Raw genomic sequence first — 17,184 nt, 5'->3', positions numbered from 1 at the left:
AGTGGATTTACAGATGAACTGCAGGTGTAGACTTTACTGCTCAAACGGACTCAAACGATACACTTCTTCGGGCAAGAGGTCAGGTTCATTTTCGATATTTTGTTTTAATTTTAAACCTCTTTTGATCCTGGTCATCTTATTACAAACTAGACCTGCTGTTGGGTCCCGTAGCAACCTAGAGTCTATCGTCTTAATGCAAACATGCAGCTACGTGAGCTAGACATCAGTGGATTTCATGTTGTGTCCCACACTACTCTGAACTTACCTCGCAGTATTTCTGTCAGACCGTGAACTCGTCTGCAGGTTTAAAGGTTTGTAACACACATTTCATGTTGCTGTTGCAAGCGCCTTTCACAACAGGGGATTATATTGTTTTGTTCTTTCCACACTGGCCTTAATGTCATTGTATTTTCACTATATGCATGGTTTTTATCCTACACATCAATCATGTTTACATATTGTAGTCGTTGTACAGTTGATGCAGCTTACTGGTGGACCATGCAGCCATGAATCATACTGGAACCACTCCCTAATAAGGTGTCCTTTATACCGGTTTTATACATTGTAACTATCGGCTAACTATAGTGAATGAATCATTTACTAATGCTTCATCGATCATTTAAAATCCATATAATACGAACACATTTTGGACTAACAAAAATCCTATTCACTGACTGGACCAGATAACCACTTATCCTCTGGATTCAAATCTATTCATCAACAATTTATTTATTAAATTAATTACCAACATTTCTGAATACATTATCTAAAAATTGGATGGATTGAAAGCAACAGAAGTAATTTTTCACCATGTAATTACTTATAAAGCATTTCATGACATGATTTATGTATCATTATTAAAGCCGTTAGTTACAAAGTATAAACTCTTTTTTAGAAAGTGCTTTGTTTATACGGTAAATGTAAATCATTTATTGTTTGAGGTGTAGATTTAGAAATTTGAGTCCAAGAAAGTTACGAATGTTATTTAAAGGTTGCTATGCTACTAGTGACTGGCTCATTAATTCATACAGTCACTCACTTTACTGAGACCCACTAAACAGTAAATCTTTATTTATTACTTTATGTCTTTATGTGTAACAATAATCTCTGTCTTTGCTTCTGTCTCTTGTCTCCTCCTGACGAATGAATCCATCAGCGCTGTCATCAGCACCAGGTTACCAAGGCAACAGCTGATTTGAGAGGAGTCAGGATTTAAGTAAGTAAGAAATTCATGTGTTTGAGTTCATCTGGGATCCAGTGAGGGATCGTTCTCTCACAGACGGACAGCTTTTCTTGCTCTGGGAGCCTCAAACCCGTCTCAGATGATCGCAGCTCTCTGTTTAAGCGTTTAGTTGATCAGAAACACACCCGACTCATCCGCTGAATGACTCTGTGCTGCACCCGGTGGCCCCCCAGGGTGACATGATGGTGGCATCTGTCCTTGAGCCCTTTTACTGGGCGTGTTGTAGCCCTTTACAAAGGTCAGGCTGTTTGAACTATTTCTCTGCGCTGCGAGAGGCACCCTCCATGGCTCAACATGAAAGCCATGAGTCACTCTGTCCGATTGGGAGCAGCACAGGAGCGGGTATAAAGTGGGATAATCAGAAAATAGAGGAGGAGCCTGGATGCTGCTGAGAGGATGGTGGAATCTGGGATTTTTCTGGTGATAAACAACTGAAGCTATATATGCCAAAGCTGAACATTTATCATAACCTGGATATTAAATAAACTAAATATTTAGATTATCTTTGTGGCCAAAATTTGCACAATCCATATCTAAATAATCTTGCATTCCTTCCTATTTCTATTATTATCACTAGATTTAAGATTTATATTTGAAATTATTAGGGGATAATGGCTTTGATTCATCCATCAGTGCACTTAATGAAAAGAGTGAACGTCCCCAGTGTTTTTTGTTTGCATTAAGCATTTTAGTTGGAGTGTAATTACATTATGTGGGGCCTGAAGTTGTGCTCTAAGGTGGTCAGTGTTTTGGGGTGTTAATCATTGAGAATTACTGTGACGTCCATTACACCCCTGACAAGCTTCAGCATCCTCCAAAGTCTCTCCTCTTTCATCCTGTTCTTAGTTCTTCATTTCACCTCTGTGACGCTGCACCACCTGCCTGCAAGCACACACTCTCACACATGCAGCTAGAGGGCAGGAGAGAAAGAGATGATTGACGGGATTGATCATGTTATAGATGCTGCTATTGATCGGAAAATGTCTGGTAAGTAAATATGACAACACCCACAACACTCAAGTTAATGTTCTTGCTGTGTCTTTAATCATGTCAAGTGATAGGTATCTAATACACATCCTAACAAGAAAAACAAACTTTAATAATGAAGAATCCAAACAGCCAACTCAGGTACAAAAAAAGAGAGGAAAGGGAAAATTAAATAAAAAATGACATTTTTTACATTTTGACTGTATTGATGATTTACAATGAACATAACTGAAGCTGACAGGGTCCATGAATATTCCCGAAGCTGGGAATATTATCTGCCATTCACCTTCAGAACAGCTTACTTCTCCATCCGCATAATCAACAGATGGTGCAGAAATAGAGCTTAAAGCATTTAATCAGATTGGTCGGGGCAATTTTGCTGCTACGGTAACGGAAATCCAGCTGATTGAATGGTGGATTCATTCAACATAAGGGGCTTTGTAATGACCCCGGACTGTGTGAAATATCACAGAATGTATTACAACATGATGATCAATAATGCTCAATGAGGAAGATCTCAGATTATCTAAAGAGATTAAACTACCCTTGTTCCTGCACGCTGGTGGGTATTTTGTTGCATAAAATTGAATATTATTAATTCTTATACTAAAGTATTTTTTTTTTTAATTACCAACAAAAATAAAAAAATGCATATATACAGATCAGTAAGGATTATGGAAGGGATTGCTTCATGTGCTCACTGTTGTAGTTGATTAAATTTGGGCCTCACAATACTGCACCATCATTGTGACACAACATTTTGAAAACAAGATGACACGACGACCCCATTTGAAAAACAGTCAGCAACAAAGTCATATCACAAGAAAATTAAGAGCCCCATGTCTCCTACTTACAAAGGGGCCTTTTTTTATTCTGACTCCCAGCAAAATATGAGCCTTCCCTGTACGCCTTGTGTTGGGTGTCTTGTGATCATGCCAACACTCCAGTATGAGGCAGTCCAAAATAGATGAACACAGCAAGAAAGAGCAAGTATAAAAAGAGACAAAAAACATGTTTAGTAGGAGATTTGTGCCTTGTAATTTTCTTTGGAACATTTGTCACTGCTCGTGTGACTTGTGCAAACTGTTTGTATTCCACCTGAGATCAGAGAGAGTATCACCAGAGTCTTCCATTTGTTGCTTAATGAGGCCAAAGGCAAAGCTTGCCATGTGTAAGCATTGTCTCACCTGTGTGCCGCTGTGTAGCCACAACAATCCTGGTTGTTTAAAGCACAAACACAAGCACACCCATACTGCTCCCGTGTTTACCTGTAAACAGCACAGACATTACGGGTTGACGGGGACTGGTCACGATGTCCGAATCTGTCCACATTCAGCTTTGTGTCAACAAACTGACAGTTTGTGCTGTTAGCCGGTGTTTTTACAAAGCTTATTTAAATCCTTAACACCACAACTGGCATACAAATCAAACCAGTCACAATGTTTTTCTTTGAGTGGAAGGAGTGAAATCACGAGTATACCAATGTGAGATGATTTTGGTGAGGAGGTGATAATCACAAGACTGAGAGCAGATAAACATGATAATGATGCTCATGGAAAATGCTTAAAAATATGCTGGTGTGTCAGCCTGTTTATTATAAATACCATCAGCAGCACCAGCTGTGAAATGATCCATTTTAACACAATGAATATTTCAAGACGATTTAAAAAATGGCTCTGAATAATCACTCCTTTCTACTGGGAAAACAGCCACATGTTTGCATTAATTCCTTGGTGTCATGAGGAGAAAGTTGAATAAATAGAGAACCTGCTGAATCATTGAGTCAATTGGACTGATTGTCTAGGGGCTTCTTCAAGTCTTAAAACACAAAACACATTTTGTATAGTAGAAACCAAAACATTGGAAATACAGTATTTTTCATGTAATTGCAGTGATGTATTATGACTAATTTCATAATGAGGAATTAATGAAGAAATGCATATCAAAACTAACAGTTCACTGAGCATTTGTCTCAAAACTTTCTTTTAATGGCTCTTGTAGTTTTCCATAAACTGTGAAAACTGAGTTCCCCTTGAAGTTTTGCTTTCCCAGAGTTTCAGCACTTCTTTATGTCAACGTGATGTTTGTCACTTCACTGACCCATGATTAACAATGGTTTAGTGTCCATCTGCTAACACCACACAGAAAACAGCCCGACACTGTGTGGCTCTAAAAACATGTAACGCTCCATGGCTGTTGGGGATACGAGGGAGGTGATTTGTCTTTCTCTGAAAAGCTACACAACTTAATTCAAAGAAAACACCATGTTTTGCAGATAGTTAGTTAATTTAACACATTATAGAAAATATGAATGGAACTAAGTACATTTATTGGATTATAGATGGCAATATTAACGGTACATGAGAGGCAGCTACAGCTCTGGTACAGTTTTGCAGCAGTTCTCTGATACATGCAGGTCATTGTTCAGCTGTTGCCGCTGTATGAACTCTGAGGTTTCCTCAACGATCTGCCCTGGGATGTGGAAGTCAGCTGGCGTGTTCTGCTGAACAGCTGATTCCTGATGGCCTTCAGTCTCTGGCTCCTCTGGGCTGGCTCGGCTGTGAGAGTTGCAGGGCTCCAGATTGCATCCAGTGCCCTGAAGGAACTGCAAAAAGTTCTCCTCAATAGAGGCCTCATGGCTGGGCAGCTGCTCTCCTTCGCTGGGCCCAGCCCGCTTGAAGAGGCAAGCCAGGTGGCGGCCCAGCTGCTCGCGAATTTGCCGGTTCAGGCAGCCGTAGAAGAAAGGGTTGGAGGTGAAGCAGAAATAGCCAATCCATGTGACCACATCCTCCAGCTGGGCCAGCGAGGCGGGAGAGGTAGACCTCACAGCCGAGTAGAGATGGAAGGAGAAATATGGCAGCCAGCAGCAGAGGAACTGGCCTCCCACTGCCACCAGCACTACTGCAGCCTTCCCGCCGCTGAAGGTCCTCTGAGGGGTGGTGCGGGCACCAGTCCCACCGAGGCTTGCCGCCATGGTGGAGTGGCTGCTGTTGGACTCGGACCGTTGTCGCGGCGTATCCATCCAAGTGGGAAGGTGCCCATGCTGCATGGCTGCAACTCGCGCCACCTTGAACATGTTGCAGTAGACCACCAGAATGATCAGCATGGGGCACAGAAAATAGATTAACGTAAAGAAGACCATGAAAAGCAGCCGTGTGATCTTGCCTCCCGTCCAGTGGAGGGAGCAGTGTCTCTGACCGGGAATGAGAACTGAAGGAGTCCCCACAGCCTGGTTTGCCTGGAGCAGCCATCCCAGGAGAGGCAGCACTGACATGACGACGGCTTTAATCCAGATTCCCACCAGAACCATCACCACCACCCCCACCGTCATCTTCACCTCGTGACGCATGGGATGGACGATGTAGTAGTAGCGCTCCACGTTGATGGCACAGATGGTGAGGATGGCAGCACTCACTAGACACACACTCAAGCAGAGGTAGCTCCGACACAACGCCTCGTCCACCAGGATTCGGTCTGAGAGCATCCCGAGAGGCATCAACACCAGTGCTGCCAGCAGGTCCACCAGACACAGGTGAAATACGAAGGCAAACTTGCGCAGCTGCGGCGTTTTGGTGATGACAATCATCACGGCCAAGTTCCCCACAACTGCTAGCACATCAATGATGAGCATAGCGCACAGCGCCAATGTCTGGTTCAGATCGACCCCACCTCGGATGCTTGCGACCGACGAGGTCACGTTAGAGATATTCGGGTGCAATGAGGCTGAAGATATGGGGAGGTCGAAGAGAGAAGTGTTCCAGGAGGGGCTCGGTGTAACAGGACGCTCCATGAGAGGATGGGATAAGGAGGAGAGAGTCCGCTGAATTTCACGGGCCCATCACCCATCCTCCCCTGTCATAGGGTGTCACTGAGAAGCTCAGGCGGGGGTGTCTGTCATGGCAGTTGGAGCTGTGCAGGCCCGGAACCCCGAGAGACTTTAGCCTGGAGCTCTGCAGACAATCACAGGAATTTTCACTCAATTCCTTGCAACTTTTAGTGAAGCCGTCCTTCTCCAATGTGACCTTCAGATGGAAATATCTGAAACAAAAGAGAAAGTCCTGTTTAGAAGTATGCACAAGTGAAGGTTGTGAGTTAGTTTGCTCAACATGCTCATGATGCGTTTCAGTGTATTTCGTGAAATGTAAAACTAACTAATAAGATTGTCAAATACTAGTTTGAAAGTATAGGTCCAAAAGATGAAAAACAACGTTCTAAATTGGATATTTACAAGGATATTATATGACCAAATATTGATGAAATATAGGATAGCAGGTTGCAATCTGGAAATACGATAATTTGATTGATTTGTCATCCCAAAAAACACCTAAATCCTTCTTTGTTCAGACCAGAAATACATTATAGAAACGGTAAAAAACAAACCTAAAAACCATCAATCTAATCTACAGTCAATGCAAGAAATCCAATATTGGTCACGTATACTAAATTAAATGAAAATGGCTTTCAGTGTAGTCCTTTGTAAAACATTATTTATATTGCTGTGATCCTGTGAGTCTCACTGTGAAACCCACTTGTAGTCTGGGTCATAATTTACTTCATATTTGACATCTGCATCCTCAGATGTGTGTTTTCAGGGCAGCAGCCGGTGCCTCAGGGAGAAGCTAAAAGCGCAGAGTGGACCATATGTCCCCTTTAACAGAGTCAAGAAGCAAAATGGATGAGTGAATAAAATGCGAAACTCAGCATTACAGAGCTCCCTGCTGTCTGAAGTGATGGGAGGAGAAGATCGATAAACACTTCTCGTATCATTACAATCATGACGTGAAGAACATAACATTTTAAACTTCCTATGGTTGTCTCATTTATGGGAAAATACATTTTGAAAGACTGAATACTCTTCTGAATCAATCTTTTGTAGCTTTGTTAAATTATAATCTAAAAATCATGGAAATGGTGGCTGAGCCCCTTCAGCAGTGAGTGCAAGTGTTTTTTGTGGCCAGTGGAGTAGTCGAGAGGCCCTGCGCTGTGTTTACTGTCATAACCTCACCTGGAAACAACCCCACACACTGTAAAAGCCGTGGCACGAGTGCTAAGGCTTTGGTACATTTCCATATGCTGCACACCTGCATGTGCAAGTTTTCCATTTCACCAGTGTGACAGGCTTCATCCCTGCAAGGCGCCTGTTGTTATTCCTGCCCACGTACGCACATTTGAGCAAGACAGTCACCTGAAAGACGTAGGCGTACGTAGGTGGCCTTTGCTGATTAGGTCAAAGGGTTACAGTCACCTTCAGCCCAATAAACTAACCAATAAACAACATCTCAGCTGTGACGTAGCAGCAACTGAGGAGCAGCCCTCTTGAGATTCTTAGTTTAATCAGCATTGATTGTTTTACTGCTCTCTGGTGTCCGGGGGTCACTTAAGTGCTCTAAGGACCACCAAAATTAAAATTCTTGCTGCAAAGAACCTTATCACCACAAATGTTCCAGTCTCTTAAAGTGCCTTTTATTACACAAAAATCCCATTAAAAAGCATCTAAAATGGAGAAATGTGCCTGTCACCCGTTTTAAAGTTGTTGTTTTAAAGTTGATTTTATCAAGTCGAAACCACACAAAGAGAACTATTTAAAAATAAAAGGGTGAAAAAAAAGGGACTAAGTGGTTGTAATGCAGCACATCCTCCTATTAAATATAATCAAATCAATGAGATTAGTCAAATTTAGAGTCAAACTCTGAAGCTCCAAACAAAGTCACACAAAACTAGAATTTAAGGTTGCAGCAGAATCTCTCAAGCTGCCGACTGGAAACCATATGACCCAATAATATGCACATGACATGGTGTTTACTGCGAGGAGAAAACTAGCCTGTTGTTCAAGTGTCCCTTCCAGTACAAAGCACTTTCACTCCTCAGCAGCAACATGCAAGTGACAATCAGGAGTTTAAATGAACAAACGTGAAATCTCTTTCCAGAAATGTTGTCCTTTTACACACAAAGAGGATGTGATATGATGAAATAATAAAACACCGTCTCTAGTATTGCCCCCTGGAGTCAGATGTGACTCTTTCTTGCATCCTAACTTCCATACATTGAAACACACATACATGCACACACACACATCTCTCCTCACACCCTGCTAACAGGGCAGGTATGTGTGGAGATGTGTGTGAAGATACATTGGTGACATACCTCAGTCTGGAGAGGGCTGCTTCCTCCTGTGCAGGTTCAGTCTACTGAAGGAGTGCCGACCTGTTTCGCTTTCTCTCCTCCACACACACACAGCAAACCCACACTGACACACACCACACACACACACACACACACACACACACCACGTCACAGAGAGAGAGAGAGAGAGAGAGAGAGAGAGAGAGAGAGAGAGGCGCTCCTGTGTCTCCTCCTCACCTGGCCCCTTTCATCTCGTCATCACCTCCCACCCAACCAAGCTGACCGGCCCCCTCCCCATCCCTTCAAACACACGCCCCCCTCCCATCAGCTCTCTTCTAGCCAGGTCTTCGATTCAGGTGGGAGAGCACGAGCAGAACGGAGAGATGGTACCAAAAAAAAAAGAGGAGAGGGCTCTCTGTATTCCAGCCTGTGATGCAAAAGATTGGACATACACATACACACTTTCATACACACATGTGCTGTCTCCAGCACGCGCCCAGGGTAACTGCAGAGCCGTGCAGAGCAGACAGGCAGGCGGCGGGTGGGCAGGCTGGCAGCACCAAGCCTCCCTGCACTCCACTGGGTCTTAGTGCCTTACCGGCTTTGGGCTCTTCTTGGAGGGATGGCTTTGCTTTTCAACCTTTTCAACTAATCTCACCGCAGGTCACACCAGGTCCCACCAGGTCCCACCAGGTCCCAATAATATGAGCAGAAGTTGTTAACAATAAGGACAGAAAATCCCTGTTATACTCTGGATCAACATTTCCCTGATTCTCTGTCTCCGTATGCTCAGCTCGCCGAGCTCTCCCTCCATGCACAATCCAGCAAAAGCCCTCTCACGAGGCTGGATTATTGATTCACAGAGAGGAAAAGAATCCCAGTGGTTAATGTTAATGAGCTGAGATTAACATTTACAAAACCCCAGCACACACAACATACGTAGTACACTTTCTGAACTATGTACTGCCCTGAGGAACGACTTAGTTTTCTCACTGGACTGTGAGATGTAGGATTCAGGGGATTGAGCAATTCAGATGTTAAACTCAACAATATCTGGACTCTGCTATATACATTTTAAAAAAGAAATATAGACACATATTAGTATTCAGTTTGTTATAATTTAATCAGGTAGACTCATTGAGATCAAGAGAACAAACACACTTGACAGTCAGACAACCAGCACACAGGAAATAACAAATGTAATGTCAGACAACCAACAGAAAAGCCTAAAAACAATGACAAGAGAGCTGAAACAATTAGTCGATTAACTGATTGAATGATAGACTGAAACTTGATCAGAATCGTTAGAGTTTTTTAATCAAGTGAAAGTAGCAACATATTATTTTGCATTGAACATATTTGAGTTTTAGCCTGTTGATTGAATAAAACAAGAAGGAACGTGTCTTTGGTCTTAAAGAACTTGGTTTTTGGAAAGATAATTGATCTATGATAGAAATAAGTGTTGAAGTTGGAGCCTGTGATAGCAGTCATAAAAACATAACTGCAGACAGGTTGGCCCATTGTTGCTGCCTCTGGCTCATGTTCTCTGTAGTTTTCTCTGTGAATCATACTTTTAGTAATTGTGCCAAATGAGATGATTTAATAACAATGTGCTTTGGACACAAGAAGTAACCTTTTGATGTATGGAGGTGGCTGTTGTATCTGTCAACTCTACTGTATTTTACTGTATATCCCCTTTTGTTATCCAACCTCGAGTGTATGGGCTTTATTTTTAGGTTTTCTTGTCTCAATTGAAGCCATGAAAATTGCCATTTCCTCCCTCAGGATTTGCATGAATGGACTGTCCCACACAACATCAGTATGTGACATCTCTCTTTCATGCAGTGTATTTCCTGAGGGATTCATTCATCAGTGGAAAGCTGCACAAACGTTGATTTGTTTATTTGAGTCATATTGCTTTTCGTTACTGATAAATCAATTGGTAAATTGAACACAATTTCAGTTATTGATCCAAGTGCTGAGTTTCTGTTCAACAAAGGTTATCTGCCATGAACCTGCTGCTGTTTTTGGGTGGATCGTTTGAAGATCACACTTTGTGCTGCTGCTGAGATGCTGCGGTCGCTCATATGATCTGTAGGACAAATTAGATATCAATTTTCCACTAAAATGTGTTTTAGCATTGAACTGTGTTAAGGCGACTGAAGATAAATAAAACCCTAAGAGTGTTTATGTGTAAATGATCAGGGATGTGATGATACCACTGAGGCGTTTGAAGAAGGAAATTGAGTATAGAGGAGTCTTTGTTTGTGTTTGTTAATGTTCCACTCTTCAAGTTCTATGTATCCTGTGTTTGTGTGTGTTTGTGTGTGTGTGTGTGTGTGTGTGTGTGTGTGTGTGTGTGTGAGTGTGTGTGAGTGTGTGTGTGTGTGTCCTGTGACTGCGCTCGTGTCTGAGGTGTTGAATAATGACAAAAATAGCAGATACTTGCTCATGCCAGGAGCACCAATCAGGGGAGGGAAATACAATGGTTTCCATGGTAACCCCCCCCCCCCTCTTTCTCTTCCCCCCTCCAATCCAACAACAGCAGATACGAAAGAAAGAATAGTGTATCAACCTCACAGCACAAATACACACTCTGTCATACACACTGGATGCATTACCAGCCATTAGGAGGAGAGTTCTGTCTTTTGCCACCATGTTGGATCGCTAATTATTCTATGCCTCCTTTTTCCCTATTTAACTGAACACAGGTGGGCTGATTCATGCTCAATTACAGCTGCTGATCTAATATTGTTGTCCATTGTGATCTCAGATCTCATCAGTAGGGGGAGCTCTCACATTTAACAAGTAACTGCAACACCTGAAATCCCAGAAAATATTGCTTTTATAGGGCACGTCAACACTTAAGAAACTGACTAATGCTCACAGAGCAAGACTTTGAATAACATTTACTTATTTATATGGTTGCATCATCATCATCATGGCCATTGAATGTATGTTTCACACTAAAATGTTTGGCCTCATTCGAGCTCACACTGCAAACAAAAGCTGTGGAACAGTTCATCAGTTTTACAAACTCACTGTTCGTGCAAGAGGAGATCATGTTTGGGCTGATATCAAACCCCCAATGGATAACTTGAGCTATAAAAATAATTTTGCATTATTTCATTTGAATTGCTTCACTCAGGGCTTCATTTCCCCCATGACCTACATACCAGCAACTGAGAGTGCACATTATTTTAAAAGCAGTAGTGCTACCTATTTTGAATGTCTACATTATCTATTTGTATATGTATATATACATTGTACATCGTCCTCTGTGAAGACCAGTAGTTAATACATTTATAAAACATGCAGGAAGCCAGTATCTGACCAGAGTTAAATCATCTTTGTTCAAGTTTCATCCTCCCACGGTACCCAAGAGAACAACATCCACCTGGAGGGTCACGTCGGACCCTGATTACTAACACCCCATCATGCACCGCAGCAAATGAGGGAGGGCGCTCACACTTGCGTATCTGAGCTGAAAAAATCCTCAAAGCAACATTGTGTATCCTCACATATTTCAGCTAAACTGCTAATCACAAGTAATGCTAAAATGTAAACTGGAGCTGCAAGGAAAAAGCAGTGATCCAAAATAGATCTCAGGGTTTGTTTAGTCTGTTTAAATCTACAGAGATGGAGAGAAAGAGTGTCACCAAATGATGATCTACATGCTAGACTAACTCCTTTATTAGAGCATATAGATCTTAAAATATTTCATCCTGCCTGGTTTTAAACATAATTCTACATTATTAAGGAAACAACACCATTTCAGACACATTAAATACCCAATAACATTTTATTTAATGAAATACATATTTCACAGCAAAGATTTAAGTTTGATGAATACACTGCATGACTGAAATCTCACTTTAACCATTAGGATCATAGGAATATTTTGGGATAGCTTGCTGGGAGTCCTGGGACAGACAGAGAAAACACTAACCAGTGACGGTAACCGATTTGTGCCGTTAGATTTCCCACACTACTGCATTGGAGTCCAAACAGACACAATTAGCTCTCTCTGTTGGCTCCAGGTTGGCACTGTCGTCCTCTGCACACGCTGAGTCACTGATGAGTGTCGACGCTCCAGGCCGCTCTGTCTGTCTGGGGACGCATAAGAACACTGAACCTCAAAAAATGAGCCAAGACTGTTTTAAAAATTAAATAAAACTGAGGATGATATGGCATCTTGCAGGCATTTAAATTTCACCTGCTGATTACCATTTTCTTATCATCGTGTTTTTTTCTTTTTCAGCATGCTTCAGACTTGTGATTCAAGTAAACTTCATAACTTTATTACAGGCTGGAAAAATACAACGCACTGCCACAAGCCCACAGATGCTCAATGACTCTTTTCAGTGTCACACTTTTTATTGTGAGAACATCATGACTCATCGTGAGTTACTTTTTTTTATTCACTTACCAAATGTGACTAGTTTTGTGTCATTGGACGTATTCATTTGTTAGTTTCTGTTTATTGCAAAAATGTGTCTTTCCCGTGAAAATATATACTATAAGGCTTTTTTTTTTTTACATTTTGATAATTTGGCTCTATGAATAAGAACATTCAGTTGCATGTTTAGCATCAAGCTGGTGGTCGGTGAGGTGAGATGTCCTTGGTTGATTCACAAATGGCCTTCAGGGGCTTTTCTGCTTTACACTGCGGCAAGACATGATCTTCATCTGTCAGAAGGACACACACGTGGATTTTGTCTTCCTGCTAAGCTAAGCTAATTGTATCTATCAGCCTTCTCATCAAACTCGTAGCAAGAAAGGGAATAAGAGTATTTCTAAAATATTGAACAATTCCTTTATAGTCGCATCACACTCTCTCAGTCCTGAGCAGCACATTAACTTAAATTTATAATTGTTACTGTTAATTCTTCTCGCAGTAACAAAACCTCTGTGTTTACTTCTGTAAAAACCTCTCGTGAGAGCAACTCTCACATATGGCTCGAAATTCAAACAGCAAACTCAAAGGATGTCCCACAACCTGTAGTGTAATTTTCATAGAAACCAATCGGTGCAGTAAGACTGAGATTAATGGCTGTATCATCAAGTAGAACCAAGCCCGAGGCCTTCACACCCCCTCCCCTCTTAGAGTTACCCACCATACATCACAGGTCTCTTCTCCACTGATAATGACGGCTTTTTTGCATTTATATTCTGGACCCTCTTTCACTTCCTCACTCACATCAGGAACAGTGTGCATTTACTGTCAGTGAGCATCTGCACAGTTGAGGCCAGGTGTATCGTCACTTAGCCCACCTTTCAGTTTTTGCTTTATCCATTTTGACATTATGGGAATGGGTGTAATCTCTAACTTTTTATTTTTCATAAGAGGATTATGTTCGCTTTCTCTCTTCAGAGAAAATGTGTAGTTATATAACAAATGAGATCATTCTTTAAAAAAAAAGTCCCTTTATTTATAAGATTATTTTATCATGTGTACTGTAAACTGTTACACGTAAATCCAACATTATTTATCACTGTGATGGTCCAAAAAAATCCATTTCAGTTTGCCAACTCATGAAACAATTTTTTATGTGAATACAGAATACGTACAGACTCATAGTTGAACTTGTCTCTCCCCGCAGGTAAACATCAAGATGCAGAGATTGAGGAGTGACAAACATGGGGGTCTTAGCCTCAGAGTCTACAGGTGGATGCAGGGATGGAGGACTGATTATTATAACATTAGCAGTGAAACAAGAGTATGAGTCTACATCCATGCTGGCAGCTCTGTGAGGCTGTACTTGGGAACAGCGGTTCTTTGATCTGAACACTAATGTCTGATATTAGCATTTAGCTCAAATGTTTAGCAGGTAGCACATAATGTTTATGTTTGCCAACTTACTTTAGCATGTTAGCATGCTAACATTTGCTGATTAGCACAAAAAAGTGCTTTACAAAGAGAAGGCAAAAGGCAATCAAAGTGCAAATAGTGAAAAATGTAGATGTCATTAGTTTTGCTAGTATTTCTTTCTTTTTTTAACCAAAAACCAAAGTTTTAAACAAATAAAAAATGTGACCTGATGAATGCAGTAGATAAAAAGGGAGAGCATCACCAAAGTGAAAATCATCCTGAGGGGACCAAAGTCTGTTCAAGTTCATGTCTTTCCATCCAATAGTGGTTGAGATATTTCAACCTGGACCAATGAGGTGGACTGACCGACCAATTCCATCCCTAAAGCAACACTGCTAACAAAAAAGAGAAAAATTATGCAAAACGTTTTCATTACGCTTCCTTTCATACATCTGTGAGACAACAACAAAAAATACACTATTTCACTCTCAGTGTCACATTTTTACTTGTTTTGAAGAAAAGTAAACCGTGACTGATGAGGCTTAAAGGAATACTTCACCCTTGAGTTACTTACCCTGTTTTACCTTGAATTCTTGAAGAAAACGTTCCGCATTTAACAACAGTAAAACTATATCAAAACATCTGTTTACAAACTGTCACATAACGCATGCAGTATAATCCAAGTCTCATTTATCCAGTCGAATGCTCACTATCGGCCTATTTACCAAGCACATGCATTTTCAGGCAGACAGTCTTACGTTTTCATATGCAGAAGTGTTTTTTCTGTTGTTAAACGTGGCCCCCATTTACTTCAATTAATCAAGTCTTTTCTACATTTTTTGGATTCCTTGTTCACTGTGGAGGCATACGAGAAAAACTAAGATGGTGAAACATTCCTTTGATGATATGTTTAAATAAAATTTTATTTGGCAATATATTTTCATGTGAGGCAGTTAAATGACTTCAGTTTTATAATCACTTAAATGCCAAAGAGTGATGAGAGAACTAAAGAGTGATTGTGTGTTAATATCACACTGGCACAACCTATTCTCTCTGGTTTGACGGGTGAAGAAACAGCATTACTCACTCTAACTGTCCAAATACACATTAGGTGACAGAAATAGTCATGACATACATATTTATGAGAACATTACAAATGCCACAGGTCTGCAAAAGTGAAACATTGACGCAACAACTTGCCATGTCTTTATCACAGTTTGTGAGATTTTCACTCAGTGGTGCTGCTGATGTTGTTTTGTTTTTATTGTAGCTTTTTTACTCTCAGCCCTCATCTTTTCTCTCCACTGCCATCTTGCTTACGTCTTCTGTGCTCATTAGAGCCAGAGAGCTGAGTCCTGCAGGCGGGATGTTGTGAAATCCAGACAGATGCTGCACAGTTAATAATCCAAGCCAGCTGTCAGCCTTCATGAAGGGTGAGAAACTGGAAATCAGCCAACCAGCCTTCAGGCTTGTCCAGCACTCAGACAGAGTGGCTCAACAAACTAAAACACATTTTGACTCCTGCCACAGCAGCACATGCACAACTCTACATAGCCTACTGTTTTTCTTTTACCTGCCCACTGCAAAATATATACAAAAACCCAGAAAAAAGCTATCGCTCCACATTTTTTTATTGCAGCAATCATCATGCACAGCATCCACATCATGTTTGCAAGAGCTGCAGCAACAATCCACACGAGTCGTAGTCCTCAGTTGCTCTTTTATTCTACACAGTCCTGATTATGTTTTTGACACAAATGCTCCTCAGGAAAAAAAAAGTCTGCTCTCTTTTTGCCGCTTTTTTTTGTTTATTGCACATGATCAATTACATTATGTCTCCTCTGTCAAATGACTGTCCTTTGATATACAGTATGACAATATGTTTTTTATGTGGGATCTATTATTAATGCTGTAATATTTTAAAAACTAATAATTTATCTTCATCTAAATAAAAATGATATATAAATAGCTACTGTATTATACTCAATATTTTTTCAAAATAACGAGCCTTTCAAATGTGATTCAAGCTTAAGCACAAATCACAAAATAATAATACAATATTACAGTATTCAGGGACCCGAAAATAAACATTGTGCATGTGCAGATTTGTGTCTTCATTAAAAGGCAGATTAGAGAAAAGGACAAATCTTTTAAAATGCAGGATTTCTATTTTTGACATCATAAACCATTTTCCTTTCTGTGTTTACAGTCGAATCAGATGAAATAAGTGGAAATCCATTAACAATGTTACAAAGAGGATATTTGAGTGCTCAAGGGCACCATATCCTTTAAGAATCACTATGCTTTGTCTGTGTGTTTGTGTAAGAGGGAGAGTTTTATTGGTACTCACAGTACAAATAAAAGCTCACAGTTCGGTGGTAATGACACCAGAAACAGGATGGAATTGTTATAATGACCCTGCATTAAACCTCTATTTCCCAGAAACGGCCCTCACACCACAGAGAGCAGAGGGCTGTGATTAATAGAGGCAACAGCAAGAGAAGTAGAGCCTTTTAAATCCCTTCAAGCTCGCCACAGGGCTGTTCTGAAGATTATTACAGGCTGACACTGTCATGAAACAAATCTGTTTAATTTACAGTAGCATGCTCTCTCTCTCTCTCTCTCTCTCTCTCTCTCTCTCTCTCTCTCTCTCTCTCTGTCTCTGTCTCTCTCTCGTGATCCCAGAACAGCGGGCCTTTTCTCTTGATTGTAGTTTTGGTTGCAAGGACACCCCTGGACCCAGGATAGCCATTACCATGACACAGATGTCAGACACCAAATCTGATGTTACCAGGTTTCTAGTAGCAATGTAGCTTGTGAGTCAACCAATGCCTCTAAAGGCCAAAAGAAAAGAAGGTATTTAGAGAAGTGAAACTGGCAATAACACACTGTAAAAATATTCTGAAAAAAGTCCTGTATTCAAATAAGAGTTAAAACTGCTATAATCAATATTTTAAAACTAATTATGGATCTCATGACTACATGTAATGTGAAGGTGTCGCTCGTATGGGCAAACCCA

At 40.9% G+C, this 17,184-nt stretch overlaps 1 protein-coding gene and 1 long non-coding RNA gene across 3 annotated transcripts; one reads left to right on the top strand and one right to left on the bottom strand.

Annotated features, from left to right (window-relative positions):
- The first annotated feature begins 14 nt into the window (after positions 1–14).
- LOC137889550 (uncharacterized) lies at positions 15–15,080 on the top strand. Of its 2 annotated transcripts, XR_011105227.1 has the most exons (5): positions 15–78; positions 1,157–1,216; positions 2,090–2,230; positions 12,615–12,755; positions 13,957–15,080. It is a non-coding gene; the product is annotated as an uncharacterized lncRNA (long non-coding RNA). The 2 variants fall into 2 exon arrangements; XR_011105228.1 differs by lacking the exon at positions 12,615–12,755.
- On the bottom strand, positions 2,310–8,607 carry gpr61 (G protein-coupled receptor 61). The gene is made up of 2 exons (XM_068733855.1): positions 8,375–8,607; positions 2,310–6,268 (listed from the first exon to the last, which is right to left on the bottom strand). The coding sequence occupies exon 2, from the start codon at positions 6,018–6,020 to the stop codon at positions 4,602–4,604; it is 1,419 nt and encodes a 472-aa protein (XP_068589956.1). The 5' UTR covers positions 6,021–6,268; positions 8,375–8,607; the 3' UTR covers positions 2,310–4,601.
- Positions 15,081–17,184: the final 2,104 nt, after the last annotated feature.

The sequence above is a fragment of the Cebidichthys violaceus genome, unplaced genomic scaffold (assembly GCF_023349555.1).
Source record: "Cebidichthys violaceus isolate CVI_PGR_0920_01 unplaced genomic scaffold, fCebVio1.0.p SCAF_6, whole genome shotgun sequence".
NCBI lineage: Eukaryota > Metazoa > Chordata > Actinopteri > Perciformes > Stichaeidae > Cebidichthys > Cebidichthys violaceus.
The sequence above is the reverse complement of the archived record's forward strand: the minus strand, read 5'-3'. Positions and strand labels throughout refer to the sequence as shown.

Bases quoted from the DNA above. Each gene is read 5' to 3' on its own strand.
- gpr61 (XM_068733855.1), bottom strand. From the start codon at position 6,020: ATGGAGCGTCCTGTTACACCGAGCCCCTCCTGGAACACTTCTCTCTTC.